The following is a 13,443-nucleotide window of genomic DNA, read 5'->3' on the forward strand; positions in this document are numbered from 1 at the left end:
CTGAAATAAGATATAAAGACCAAGACAAGAATTCAACGTAGACTAGACTAGATACGGTCTGTAATTTTTTATCGAGTGCACGCACGTGCATCTGCTTTAGTTGAAAAACATAATATTATATAGTTGTATCGTTTTTAATATTTACATTTAATTATTTCCTTTGTTTTGATGGTCCAACCACATTCTGAAAATTTAACTTCCAATATAATTCTGCAACACCTTCACTTCGTAAGTAATAAAAAATTGGTTAAAAATATCATTGTTGGGTTTTCAAGGGGATTCTAATCTGAACCAGACTAAAATTGATGTTATAATATGAAGATAAGAAAAGTGGCATCATTTCGCCTCCTCATCGCTTTTCATGGGTTGAGTACCGAAAGCAAAAGTATCGCCCAGAAACAACAGTAAGCTTACGTTAAGTTGGATAGATCTTGATAAAAGTAAAAATGAGTGACTCCCAAATTTGGTCGCATTTAGATTAAGCAAGTGTTAGACACTATTTTTTTCTGTTGTGATAAAACAAATTTTGCAAAGATGAGATTTGATAATTATGATCTCGTTTGTGTATAGGCCGACTATCATATTATCATTAGTATTTTTGCTAGTGACATTGATTAATCTTGTAAAGATGTTTTGTTAGCAACGTTTAGCACAAATTGTACAAACCTAATAATAAATAATCATATTTAAGTTATATATTATTATGATATAGACAATTATAGAGGAAATACTATGGTTAAGATAACTTTTCCCACCGCATTTCTTTAGCCTCTATAAGGTCTTCCATATAGTAACATCCTGTATCTTAATTTTCACATATGTCATGCTGGGTAGGTGCGAACCGATAAACTTCCGCATGTCTCCCTAACTGTGTGGACTGGCAATGTGAGCGAGTCAAGGGTTTTATAGACCCCCTGACATGACTCAGATTCTCGCAAGCAATCATGCGAACCGTAGATGTGGTACTAAAAGCTTTCATTATTTTTTTAGGTTAAATTGATAAAGTACTGATGGAAAAGCCCCCAAAATGTCATTTTTTATAATTTACAGTATATTTCTGTTAAACTAAAAATATTTTTAAAAACCTGTGAGTTTTAGAATGATAAAGCATTTTCCAGTTACGGTCTTTATTAAATAATGTAATGTCATTAAAATATCAATAATTCAGAGAAGTCTGGCTGCACACAGGCTGCATTAAACGGTTAAATCACAGGAAACGAATGATTGCACTGCACGGAATAAATAAGAGTATAAAAGTAACAAAACTTTATAAAATGAAGATTCTCAGAAGAACTGTTAGGAGATAAACTCAAAAGAGATTACTTACTAGTGTTACGCACATCAATTTCTTTAATTCGTAATTTCTTGCTCTCTCTATATATCAATATATAATACATTTTTAGCAATATTAGTTCCTTTCACAATGTAGTCAATTTATAATCTCGGTTTGTTCATCGATAGAAAACATGAATGGCTTATGTAATGTATGTAAAAATGAGTTTCACCACGAGTTTGTCGTATTTATGTAGAAAAGACAGTACACAAGATGATAGACTGAAAAATAGTCCAAGAGTGTGTGAATTATTACATTATTAGAAGCAGCTGCGGCTAACGAGATTCGATTCAAATGACGTCACGCGCACTTTCACTCGTCAAGAATGTTCACAGTAATTAAAGTCTTTCTGGACGCTGAAGGTCCAGATGCGGGGTGGTTTCGGGCCCTCACTGCAGGTCGGCTCCTGTGCACGGCAACAGGGGCCGCTCACTGCCCCATGGCGCTCGCCGGGGCTAAACAGCAGTGGGGGCCCTCGAATGTCAGTGCCACTTGGCCTTCTGGGCGAAGATGTCGGCACGCAAGTTCTGCGCGAAGCAGATGCCCAAGATCTGCAGAGACAGGAGAATTTAAAAATTGTATTTATTTAAAAACTATAAAAATCCTTTGGGGAAAGGCGATTTTTTATAATAAGCAACAAGGATAATGCAAAGATTTGAATGGAAACCATTTGTAAAAATTATATTATATTTTTAATGTGACATCTTTCCTTTTAAACATCTAAAAAAACTATGCCACTATGTGAACTGGAATTATTAAATAATTCAATCGTAAAAATTATTCCCAGTTTTCAAATAATGAACTTAATTTGATTTTTAGACCATTATAAAGTCTGTTTTGTGATTTTTTAAAACACTAATTAATTTTTAAGATGAGTTAGATGACTCTAATTTAATGTCAAAATTAAAATTTAAAAATAAAATTATGATTTAACAGCCAGTGTGTAATTTGCTCCACTGCTATTCCATTTGACGCAATCGCAGAGCGTCGAGGCGGTACCTGAGAGAAGCAAGTGGTGGTGGCCACCACAGCAACAGTGATCAGGTTTCGATCAAGCCAGTCCTCGGCCGCGTGCAGACAGCCGCGCTCGAATATGGCCGTCCCATCAAACTGGAGAGAAGAGAAAGGGGGCTTTAGTTACCTGCGTGATTGCGAGACCGACTGCCACGCCGCACACCACCACCAGGTTGGCCTCGAGCCACTCCTCACCCGTGCGCAGACACCCGCGCTCAAAAATGTGCCGCTCGGTCGACTGAGGAGCCGGACAAGAGGCACACGGAATCAAGGGTTAGTCTTTCACACCAAGCGATTGCCAATCAGGTGTTAGTGCAAATAAAATTTTGACAGCTGCTACCACTACGAAACCAGTTTGGCAAACTTTGAAAAAGCGCGAAGGCTACTCACATATCCTGGTTTCCGGACGTCATAGCCGCACTGCTTATTTTTTATTATCTCCTGCAAACGGAAAATTTAGAGTTCAGTCTGATGGATGAATAATATTGAGTGCAACTCACATTCGGTTTTGGTTTGCAGCAAGAAAATGGCACACCACAGGCTTCTCTACTTCCGACTTCGCGGGACGAGCAATTAAAGTAGTTGTTTTTGTCCCAGTCCTTTGGCCCTTCAATACCACAGCATTGCAACTTAAACAAAAAATGAAATAAAGTTAATTTGAAATACGTAAAAATTAACATTAAAGTCATATATTTATTTTGGATATATTACAATTTTTAGAATAGTCTGTTTCTTGTATCTATTGGCATGTCAGTAAAGATACTCATAGGATTTGACGTTTTAGTTTTGGCGAAAGCACCTTTCCTGTTCAATGGTGGACATTTTTTTCAACTCGATGAATTTTAACGTATTTTTTATTTCAAGAAAATTGTCCTAAATTTAAATTTTGATTTAAAAATACAATTTTTCCACTGATAAATACACTGATAAATGAGACAAATCAATTTATGGGTAATTTTTGACGTTCCGAAAATATTAAAAATTTCCCATTAGGCCTAGTTCAGTGAGTTTTTAATTGCTTATCGCAGAGAAATGAACTAAACATGGTCAGAAAGCTGAAGAAAAATAATATTTCTTCCATGTTGACAAAATTTTCTTTCATAATTTTTACTTCCGAAAAGATTATGTAGAAAATGTGAAAATTATATGAATTAAAAATTTTCAGAATTTTTCTCCATGGTAAAAATGTACCTGCATGACCTGAGAGTCAGCTCAGAAATTCACAAAACAATATCTTGAACTGTTAATGGGACATAAAGCCAATTTCTTGACTAAATCTGTCAAATCATAGGATGCTTGTTATTTTAATATTATCGAATTAAGACTACTCGTAGTTTTAAGTGAATAAACACATTACACAGCATTCTGGATCCTTGGCTGATAAATTTTAAAATTAAAATTACAAGCTCAATTAAATTTGAAAAACCCTTACCCAATCCTCCTGGATCCAGTCGATGAGGTTCTGTTGGTCTGGGTCTTCTCTGTAGTGAACAATAAATGCCTGGAAGCCCCCAGTGGCCTGTGCCTTGATCTGCAATGAGTTAGCATTCAACACGACTGTCCTTTTGAAACAAAGCGACATCGAGATCGAGTCATCGGATAATCCCGACAAAAGCACTCACCCAGTCTTTGAAGATGAATCCTAGGATGCCGGCAGTCATCTCCAGCAGTAAAATTATGGCCAGGAATATGGCGTACTGTGTATAGGGAAACATATAAAACGGTTCACATTTAATCGCGCGCGCAATCAATTGAAAACACTCACCGCTGCCAAGAGACACGAATTCTCCCTCAGGGCGCCAACACAACCCGTAAAGCCAATCACAAAGGTCATCAACCCTACGGACAAGCGTTACACGGCGTGACATTTCCGGTTCATTGTGGCGCGAAACGAGAGACACTCACCTACGAGGATGAGCAGGAATGCAGGGTCGAGGGCCACGTTGGCCAGTCTGCTGAGGTTGCTGAAGGTGTCTTTTTCGCTCCATGCCCAAAAGCCGATGGCCAAGACCAGCAGACCAATCAGCTGTCGAGAAAAAATTTAGTCAAAAATTTTGCGTGTGAGTGCGCGGCGGGCTAGGAGGGCAGGAAATGCTTTGTTTAACGTAAATTAAACACGCTCCCTCTCACACTCGGTCTGCCGAGGACGTAATTATTGCGGCGCGAGCCTCGAGTGTTTCAATGAAATGCACAAAGTCGGCGAGTGACAAGTGTTTGGAGCAGTTGGGGAGCAGGAGACACTCACGCCGACAAGAGGCCGCCGTGTTTGCGGCCCACGTGACATATGATATACTGCGCGACCTTTTTTTATTTGCACTGCAAGGATTAATGGAGAGCGGCCGACAATTCACCAACAGATGCGAAAACAAAGTGAGACGAGGCGCGTGAAGAGCTAATTTGGAAAGCATCACGCTCTCTGAGCAGTTTGCTTTGCACGTTTGCTCAGTGATAATTTGTCAGTTCCTCGTGATTTATTATTATTTGGCTATTAAAGTGATTTTATTGCTCAGGAAACTGTAGACCTTCTCTTTGAAAAGCGGAGATGGCTTTGAGAATTTAATTAAGAGGCAATGAAATAAATTAAACAAACAAACTTTCTGGTACGAAAATATGAATTATTGATTTTAAGTAAGTAAATAGCTACAGAGGAACGATTGAATTTAATTTGAATTGCGGAAACAATTTGCAGATGATTGTACGGTTAGTTTGAATAATTATTACATCATCAATGTGTAATAATCAAATTAGGACTGAGTTACAGCTAAATTTCAGTAATTTGACATGAATTTCACAGATAATATAAATCAACTGTTTGCCAATGATTTTTCGCTTGAATTCGATTCCTCTCGTCATGATCTATTAAACGGTGTGCGAATTATGGGCTAAATTTCCCTTCTGGCGATTTAATCTGGATTTTCAGCCAGGAAGTGCTTACCGCTTGATTAGATGCAAACATTGGAGCCGATATTCTCAGAAATTCAAACGGCAACCTTTAAAGCTCTCTCCAACTCTTACAGAATATTAATTTAACGTAGTGGTAAAAATTATTTTCAGAATTTTTTAGTACTGAAGATCCAATTAAAGCTAATGAGATCACGTGGTGAAATAATAATTGGAATATTCCATAGAAATTTAATACTAAGCTAATAAGAAGAATAAATCCACTGAGCAGAAATTTCATAGTGTCTCTTTTTCATTAATTTTTCAAGGGCAAAAAAATGCTTCTTTTCGATGATTTTCTCCAAACAAAACGAAGCCAAACAAACGAAAATCTCAAATCAAGTCAAAAAAGCCTTTTTCCAGGCGACTGCACCCTTTTCAGCTTCAGAGAAATGGAAATTATTGTTAGCTCAGTGAGCAATATATGATCGTTTTCGACTCCCTTCACTCTGGTTTGGTCTCCGGTAACCCTGAGAGTGCTGTTAATAATTTTTCATCCGATCCGCAGCGTGGGAGTTGGAATATAAAGTCTTGTGCGAGAGAGGAGGCAGCCCGCAGCAAACCAAGCAGTAACTGTATCCCGTTACTTTTCCCAATAAGGGCACTTGACTCACTCGCAAGCAATTACCCACATTCGCTCGGCTTCAGACTTCTCTCGTCGGCGCATATTAGCATAAAATTTTAGACAAAATCTCATTCATCGGCTTTCACTCGTTTCCTACGCGCACGCACAGCAAATGAATAATGAATAAGATAGAGAGAAAAAAAAGAAAATGTGGAATAACAACGAGGGAATGTGATCTCCATCCTCGGCGAGAAATTCGAGATAGAAGTCAAGGAAAGGAAAAATGAAGGTAGCAAACACTTGATCACGAGACGGTTTTCACCTGAAATGCACAAAAGCGGTAAGGATCGAGCTCACGCTCCGTGGCGTTTGACTCAATTCACGCAATAAAACGTTTCAGTTTGTTACGAAATAAAACAGTCGTTCAACCGTGAATCGCAAAAAATATCAGCACCTTTCGCCAAGATGCGAGCAGTGAAGAATGAAACTGTATCTCGAGTATACAGTAAGTTGTTGTTTAAAGCAAAAATAAATTTAATTTTTTAATTTTAAAATTTTACCTGTAAATTTTTCGTGAAGTTAATTTATTGAAAGTGAGAAATATTTTGATAAAACAATTTAACATTGACAAAATTAATTTTCTAGGAGGAAAATCAAAGGTAATAATGCAAGGCTTGCACAGAGCAAAGCTCTGCAGACGGATGTGTATGGTATGGTGTGTCTGTTGTGCCATTGACCTTCGGCCCACCCCCTAGCAACAGCCCTCGCACCCCAACCCACCCTCGGGCAGTCCGAAGCCCCAGCGTGCCTCGGAGGCGACAAGGGCGTCCCTGGGAGGTGGGGGTAGCGGACCCCGCGGGGCTCGCGCTGCCCCGCGGACGGCAGGCGCTGGTCACTCACCCAGAAGATGACGTTCGAGCCGAAAATGACGTATTTGAGGCAGCAGCTGACCTCGGTGTGGTCACGCCGGACCTTGCGGGTCACGGGCATGTCGAAGGGCCGAATCGCGATCAGCTGCCCGTCGACCAAACATCGGCCATCGTCCTGCTGGCTGTGTGCGCTGTGCTGCCGCCGCCGTCGCTGCTCGCTGGCTGCTGCTCGCTTGGTTCGCAACTGAATCGCTATTCGACTCGACCACTGCCTGCCAGCCTGCACTGCTGCCAACCTGACCTCGCCTCGCCGCCTGACTGCGCAGCCTCGCGCCCGTCTCCATCTCCGAGGGAGAAATGGGTTAATCGCGCGGCACGTGCAAGCAGAGAGGGTGCACCCCCCGTGATTTGGACCAACGCCGACGCGGATCGACGAAGCCGATTTCGCTGTTTGCCTCGTTTTCGATATGCAGGCTGCAACCCGCGAGTCGGACGTGACGAGCGAGTTGCATATTGTACCCAGGGCTGCTGCTGTTATTGCCGCCGCCGTGGCTGCCACTGCTTGCGTTGCATAATACCGCGTATAACACGTACACATATCATTACAACTTCCGAGAAAAAGTATAAAAAAGTAATATATGAATTCAGTACTTTTTGTGAGTTCTCCTGTTTACTGATAGCTTTTTCTGTAGCAACTGCGCCGCATTTGATGGGAATTTACACATAATTAACAAAAATGTTGATGAGGAAAGGGGAAAATACGCAAAACAAAAAATACACACTATGCACACAATAATTTACCAAACATTTTCAATTCTTATTTCAGAACTGCTAAAAATCATTTACATTATAATATTGGTTGAAATGTTCGACATTTTCATCGTTTTTTAACGACTCATTATAACAGTACCTTTTATCTCACTCAACAAAAAATACTAGAAGGCAAATTATTGGAACAAACCTCTGCAGAGAATTTTGCCTCGCCGCCGCAGTGGAAAACGATCATTATTTACTCTCACAAGGAAACTTTAGATTTTGGCAAAATTAATGATATCGTCTTCTATTCAAATATTCAAAATACGTCAACAGTGGAAAATCTTTCGATTTGGAGCTCATTCAAAAGTCGTGGAAAAATTTAAAAAAATATTTACTTAATAACTTCAGATAATTTTTAATTCTCATTAATGTCTAAAATGATTGAAAATTTTCAACCAGTTTTGTATACATCATTTATAAGCCTCAACCAATTCAATGGTTTTACCAAAACTAAAAAACGTCGAATCCTAAAAGAGTTTCCTTGTAAGTTACTGTGAATTCTTTGACTTTCGACTAACAACTTATATAACTTGCAAAATTCAGAAGCCAACAATTTCATTCAGTTTAGTTTTTCCCCAAGATCATTCGTTCATTTCCCAATTTTATATCACACTCGTCATTATCAACTTTTCAACTAAATATTTTCAGGAAATCATTTAAAGTTGATTGCAAAAGCCCTAGTTTTTTTATTCAATTGAACGGTTTCCTCATTTTCCTCCATTCTGTAATCGAAACGTGTCACGTCGTCGCGTGTCGATAAAACCTCAGCACACGATTTGATTTATCCCACAATTAGCGAAAAGGTATGATAATGCTGAATGCTCTAATTGCTGGATCTATATTGCATCTCTATCATGTGGAATATTGCGCAGTGGCATATTTCGCAATATGTGTACACTGCTGAGCATTGCAGCTAAACAACACACACGGCGCGCAGGTGTGTGTCGGCAACCCCCAAGATCAGTTCATTGACGCGCCCGGTGTCGCCGCGCACATCCCAGCATCCTTTTTCCGCTCCTTTGTTTCTGCTCTCTTAACCCTCGAAACCACACCACACACGCTGCACCAACACCTCCGCGAATTGATGACCTCGGTTCCGTGCAAAACTTGCGAAACACGCTGCCAAGCAGAAAATCACCAATGCACCCGAGGTGAGAAAGGCGACCTCGTCATGAATAATTCATTGCTTTGGACTTCAACTTCACAGCCCATTTAAATTAATGACGCTTCACTTGGGCATTGCCGCTGCATATTTTATTGTGAAAAGTTTCAACAGAAAACAATAAAATTTTTAATCAAGTAGAAAGGATTTCAAGCTTTATGATGTTTTGCATGCGCAATTTGGTAAAGATTTCAATTTACTGCGAAATCAGATCGCAAAAAGTTGTTTTGTGAGTTATTGATAGTATTTTTACTAAACGGACGTACATAACTGTTTATATCAGAAACAGTTAATTTATAAAATTCATGTTAGTTCCCTGTCATGATGTGGATTTGTTTCAATGAATGAAAATTTACATCTCGCTAATTTAATCAATTTATATTTACAGAGCTTTAAAATAGCAAAAAATTAAATTAATTAATAAACGCCATGATATACTGATGATTCTTTTCTGCGTCAGCAGAGGGCAGCGCCTGTAAGGCCAGCTTTAGCAGCAGGCAGCGAGAAGGAGTCAATAATGAATTCAATGATAAAAATGTTTAATATAATTAAATTGGTGCAGTTTTCAAAATTGGAATAAAAATCGTTTTGGCTATACTCTATTGACAATCGAGAAACAATAATCGTCATGTTGACCTGAAAAAACTTAACTGTTGACATAATTAAGAAACCCTTTTTGCTCCAATCTTCTAAACCATCCAAAAACTATGCTGCAAAACAAAATGATACCATTTCAAAAAATAAAAGGACAAACTTTGGCATTTCGATATAATCTCTTTTAATTAACAACTAACAAATAACTATAGGATTTGAGGAATTCAGTCAAGCTGTTTAGATCACAGTGGTCAGCAGTCTGTATTCATGTCGCGTGCCTGTTGAGCAAATAGACGACTGCCTCGTATGTAGACATGATGATAGCCGTGTTGGGGATCTGCCGGACGAGCTGAGTGGCGAGGCCTCGGTAGAGACCACGTGCACCCTCCTCACGGGCCACAATCGCGATCGTCTGCAAAAAGCCGTGGTACTTGCTGCCCTCCTCGCGCAACCGCGTGCGCGCAACCTCGTGTGGGTAGGCGACGCACGAGGCCACCGTCCTGGAAAATGCACCCGCCAACATGAGCTCGAGGAAGTCGCGCGTTCCTCTTTCACCGGTCTTGTCATCGCCGTGCCTGCGAGCCACTAGCTGCGCTTTGATCGCCTCGTAGATCACGAAATGCACCACCGTTTCTGAGATGCCAGCATAAGACGCCGTGATGCCCTTGAAGAAGCCACCAAACCCCTGCAACAACCGAATCGTCAAATGGTAACTTGACTTGATTGTCATTTGGCACATTAAATAGGCGGGAGTGCAGCTGAAAAAATGCGTATTTTATTTCTGGAGAAATTTAAGACATAAATTTACAGCAACCACAAGTAATTGTAGAGTAAAAGGGAAGAAATTTCTTTGATCGTTTAAAATTACGATATATTTAAAAAAAATTAAAAATTAGCTTTGCATTGTATAAAGATGAAAGTGCTCCAGACTTTTGAGCATTAAATCTGACCAATAGGTTGTTAATGACACTTTACAAATTTGTTGACACTAATTTTTCCAATAAAGAATAATGTTTGAACCTTACTATTCTTCTCTGATTAGATTGGATAAAAGAAAAATGTTGGCTTGCAACTCTTAAAAGCAAAGAACAATCACTCATTATTATTGGGAGGCGCTTTGTTCCAAATTTTAATTGCAAAAGTACTCACTTCTTGTGCGTATATCCTCCTGGTACATTGGAGGGTGGTTAAGCGGCTGCTTTTCTTCCTGTGATCTAGTTGCATCCTTGTTTTCACAACCCAAATAGGATTTGTGACCGAGCAAGTGACAAAACCTGCGGACATGACGTAACCAACCATCAATTAATTTTAAAAATTTTCAAAAATTGTTATAGCGAGGATTAAAATTCTAGCATGAGTTGACTCAGCTGATTTGCCTTCTATTATTTATTTACTATTTGGCTTTAAAACAAACCTCCACAAGATGCAGCCCCGATGTGCACCAGGGGCGTGTCAGGGGTGATTACGTCATTGAGGAACCGCTTGGACTGCGAGTAGACGCCAAAGTAGATGGCCCTGGCGGGCGCCACGCCTACCAGCGTGGGTCCAAGCCCTTTGAAAAGAGCCTGAGGGCCTTCGTGCACGACGATGTGCCTCAGGCACTGCACAAGGCTCGTTTGGGGGCGCAGCTGCGACCATGGCAGCACCCCAGCAGTCGTGAAGGTTCGCCTGGCGTGCAGGGGCTCGCAGGTTCCATTATTGAGGCTGGCGATGTGCCCAGGCACCGACCCAAAGTGGCCATTAGACGACTGTAGCCGCGTCTTCACCACATCAAGAGGGCACGTGACAATCGCACCTGCTGATCCCGCAATTCTGAAATAAGTGCAAAATGAAATTGATTATTTTTATTTGAAAACGGCTGCTTCTTCACTTACCCTCCAGCCACCAGGTGGATGGCAGTGTCCTTTCGAGACATCGCTTTGTGGTGGTCGGTGCTCTATCAATAATGGGCCTTAAACACAAATCAAATTTTTGGTTTTATAATTTGATTTTTTTTGCAACCAGAAATTTAACACTAATTCAATAAAAAATTGATTCTATTAATAATAAACTTTTATCTAACAAAAAGTCAACAAGTGTTGCATCATCTTCAAAACAGCGGGCGCTTGAAGGTGTGTGCAACTCTTAGAATTTCATGTTTTCCTTATAAATGTTCCCTTAATCATTCCCAGTGAGTTATCCCTGATTGCTACTCAATCTACTGCAGTCTATCATTGTGGTGTCTTGGACTTAAAAGCTCTTTTACAAGAAAGAGCGATAGCATGAAAATGTACTTTATGCATATGGCAACACACACGAGACAAAGTCTTGATTAAAAGAGCGAAAAAAGTTACAATGACACCAACGAAAATCCTAGCGAGTAGGCGTAAAATGAACCTTTGAATTAAAAGAGGAATCAATGATTTGGTTATACTTGTGAATGAACTGTTAAATCCGATTCTGATAGTGAGAGGACAGGCTGGCGCGCGCACATTGTTGTTTTCTTCTTTCAAGCCTGGTTCGAGCAGAGCTCAGAAGATCGTGTGCGAGTCGATCGACAAACGCACACACACCCCTCTCTTTCGTTCATGACTCATGAGGGTAGTGCGCCTGCTCGAGTTCGCTCAGGCTACGCGCTGCGGGACGCTGGGCGCGGAAGCCACATTCACAAGGACAAAAGGCTTTAATGCAAAACCTCTTGATGTTGTTGTTGTTGATTGTTGTTATGGCATCTGCGTTTTGAAGAGGGTGAGAAGTGCGTCGTGTTCAGAAATTAAACATTTTTGTAATATTTAGCGGTAATAAAATCGACACTGATAAATTTGATCGTAATTCAGATATTATGAGCTGGTGTTCATTTATGGTGATACAAAAATTTGTAAAATTTAAAAATGTACAAATAAAAGCCCCGTTTTTGTATATTTTTTAGATTCACCTCTTCTTATATTCATTCCAAAGCAAAGTACCTAAGGCTCTTAATTAAGTGAGTTAAATTTTCAGCGGTCAGTGACTGTAACTAATCTCCTACATAATTATTATACTGTCACAATAGTGTCAACGTGCGAAGCATATGAGTCAAGTTTAGCAAGTTTAAGTTATTAAACACTTTAATCTTTTCTTGATAGCCTCTAATTACAGGGGCGACTCATTAAAATACGTCAAGGATTGTAGCCTAAATTACAGGCTTTCAATAAAATGATAAAAAATCGCAGGTGAAGAATTCCGATCATACTGAAATTTAAATGCATTTCGCTTATTAAACAGATCTGAAAAATACAAATTTACTACTTTTAATTTTGTTAATTTAAAGATTTTTATTAAAAATGACTCCAGGAAAGACCATTGAAATTCTGAAAATTAAGGCCTTTGATTAAAGGTCATGTATATGAACCGTATGCTTGCGAAAATCCAAAACCATTCCAATCAATTAATTAATTCCAGTGAATATTAATTTAATACCTTCAAATCTGAGACTTTTAGTTAACCAGAGCAATATCTTAATTCAAAACATATTAACTTTTAAAGAGGAATGATACTGGAAAAGCCTGGAAAATGCTTGTTGCCAATGCATAAACTCATCCCTTAGGATTCAGTTAAAGCCTAAATTGACCTAAGAAGCGCTGTAATTTTTTGAGAAAATTGGCTTGAAAGTTACCGTGCTTTTCAAATGGTAATGGCTGTCTCCTTACTTGAAATCCGATTTAATTTCTAAACCAAGAGTTTCCCCAATAAGTGGCATACACCGTTGGACAGATCTCGACGAGAGGAATCGGAATATGCCAAGAAATATGTTCGAGCACTGTAAATTTTGGAGAAAATTGGCAAAATTTGAATTTTTATTGTAGGAAGGTCATTTTTTTATTATTGCAAATTGTTGAACAGATTGTTTATCGGTCATTGTTTAAGGCATCCAACAATTTAAATAATTTTCAATTGTTGCCCAGTATCATTCCACTTTAATTTTTAACCATTTACAACGTTGAAGTGAGAGTTTTTAGTGTTGCCCAATATTTACCCATATGTACAATAACAATATAGAGAAATCAGACGCAATTATACAAAAGCAATAAATAATTCTTAAATTATATAAAGAAATCATTGTTGTCCAAAGAAATAACAGATGGAAAAGGGGTTAAAAAAGAAAAATAATTTTAGTAACGCACCTTCTGTT

The 13,443-nt window shown here is 39.2% G+C and overlaps 2 protein-coding genes across 2 annotated transcripts; both read right to left on the minus strand.

The window, feature by feature from the left end:
• Positions 1–1,659: 1,659 nt before the first annotated feature.
• On the minus strand, positions 1,660–6,975 carry LOC135939829 (tetraspanin-5-like). The gene is given in 10 exon segments (XM_065484404.1): positions 1,660–1,884; positions 2,333–2,467; positions 2,469–2,585; positions 2,738–2,788; positions 2,848–2,976; positions 3,780–3,878; positions 3,970–4,044; positions 4,113–4,186; positions 4,253–4,373; positions 6,753–6,975. Coding segments are annotated over 10 exon segments (960 nt in total). The 5' UTR covers positions 6,843–6,975; the 3' UTR covers positions 1,660–1,815.
• A 2,491-nt stretch (positions 6,976–9,466) lies between these two features.
• LOC135938914 (mitochondrial carrier protein Rim2-like) lies at positions 9,467–11,883 on the minus strand. The gene is made up of 5 exons (XM_065482947.1): positions 11,707–11,883; positions 11,168–11,244; positions 10,708–11,105; positions 10,443–10,567; positions 9,467–9,978 (listed from the first exon to the last, which is right to left on the minus strand). The coding sequence occupies exons 2-5, from the start codon at positions 11,206–11,208 to the stop codon at positions 9,559–9,561; spliced, it is 984 nt and encodes a 327-aa protein (XP_065339019.1). The 5' UTR covers positions 11,209–11,244; positions 11,707–11,883; the 3' UTR covers positions 9,467–9,558.
• Positions 11,884–13,443: the final 1,560 nt, after the last annotated feature.

Source organism: Cloeon dipterum, chromosome 3 (genome assembly GCF_949628265.1).
Source record: "Cloeon dipterum chromosome 3, ieCloDipt1.1, whole genome shotgun sequence".
Taxonomy (NCBI): Eukaryota; Metazoa; Arthropoda; class Insecta; order Ephemeroptera; family Baetidae; genus Cloeon; species Cloeon dipterum.

Coding starts and splice junctions, on each gene's coding strand:
- LOC135938914 (XM_065482947.1), bottom strand. CDS start 11,208: ATGTCTCGAAAGGACACTGCCATCCACCTGGTGGCTGGAGG. Junction 11,106..11,167: donor ATCCACCTGGTGGCTGGAGG/GTAAGTGAAGAA, acceptor CACTTATTTCAG/AATTGCGGGATCAGCAGGTG. Junction 10,568..10,707: donor CGGGGCTGCATCTTGTGGAG/GTTTGTTTTAAA, acceptor TCATGTCCGCAG/GTTTTGTCACTTGCTCGGTC.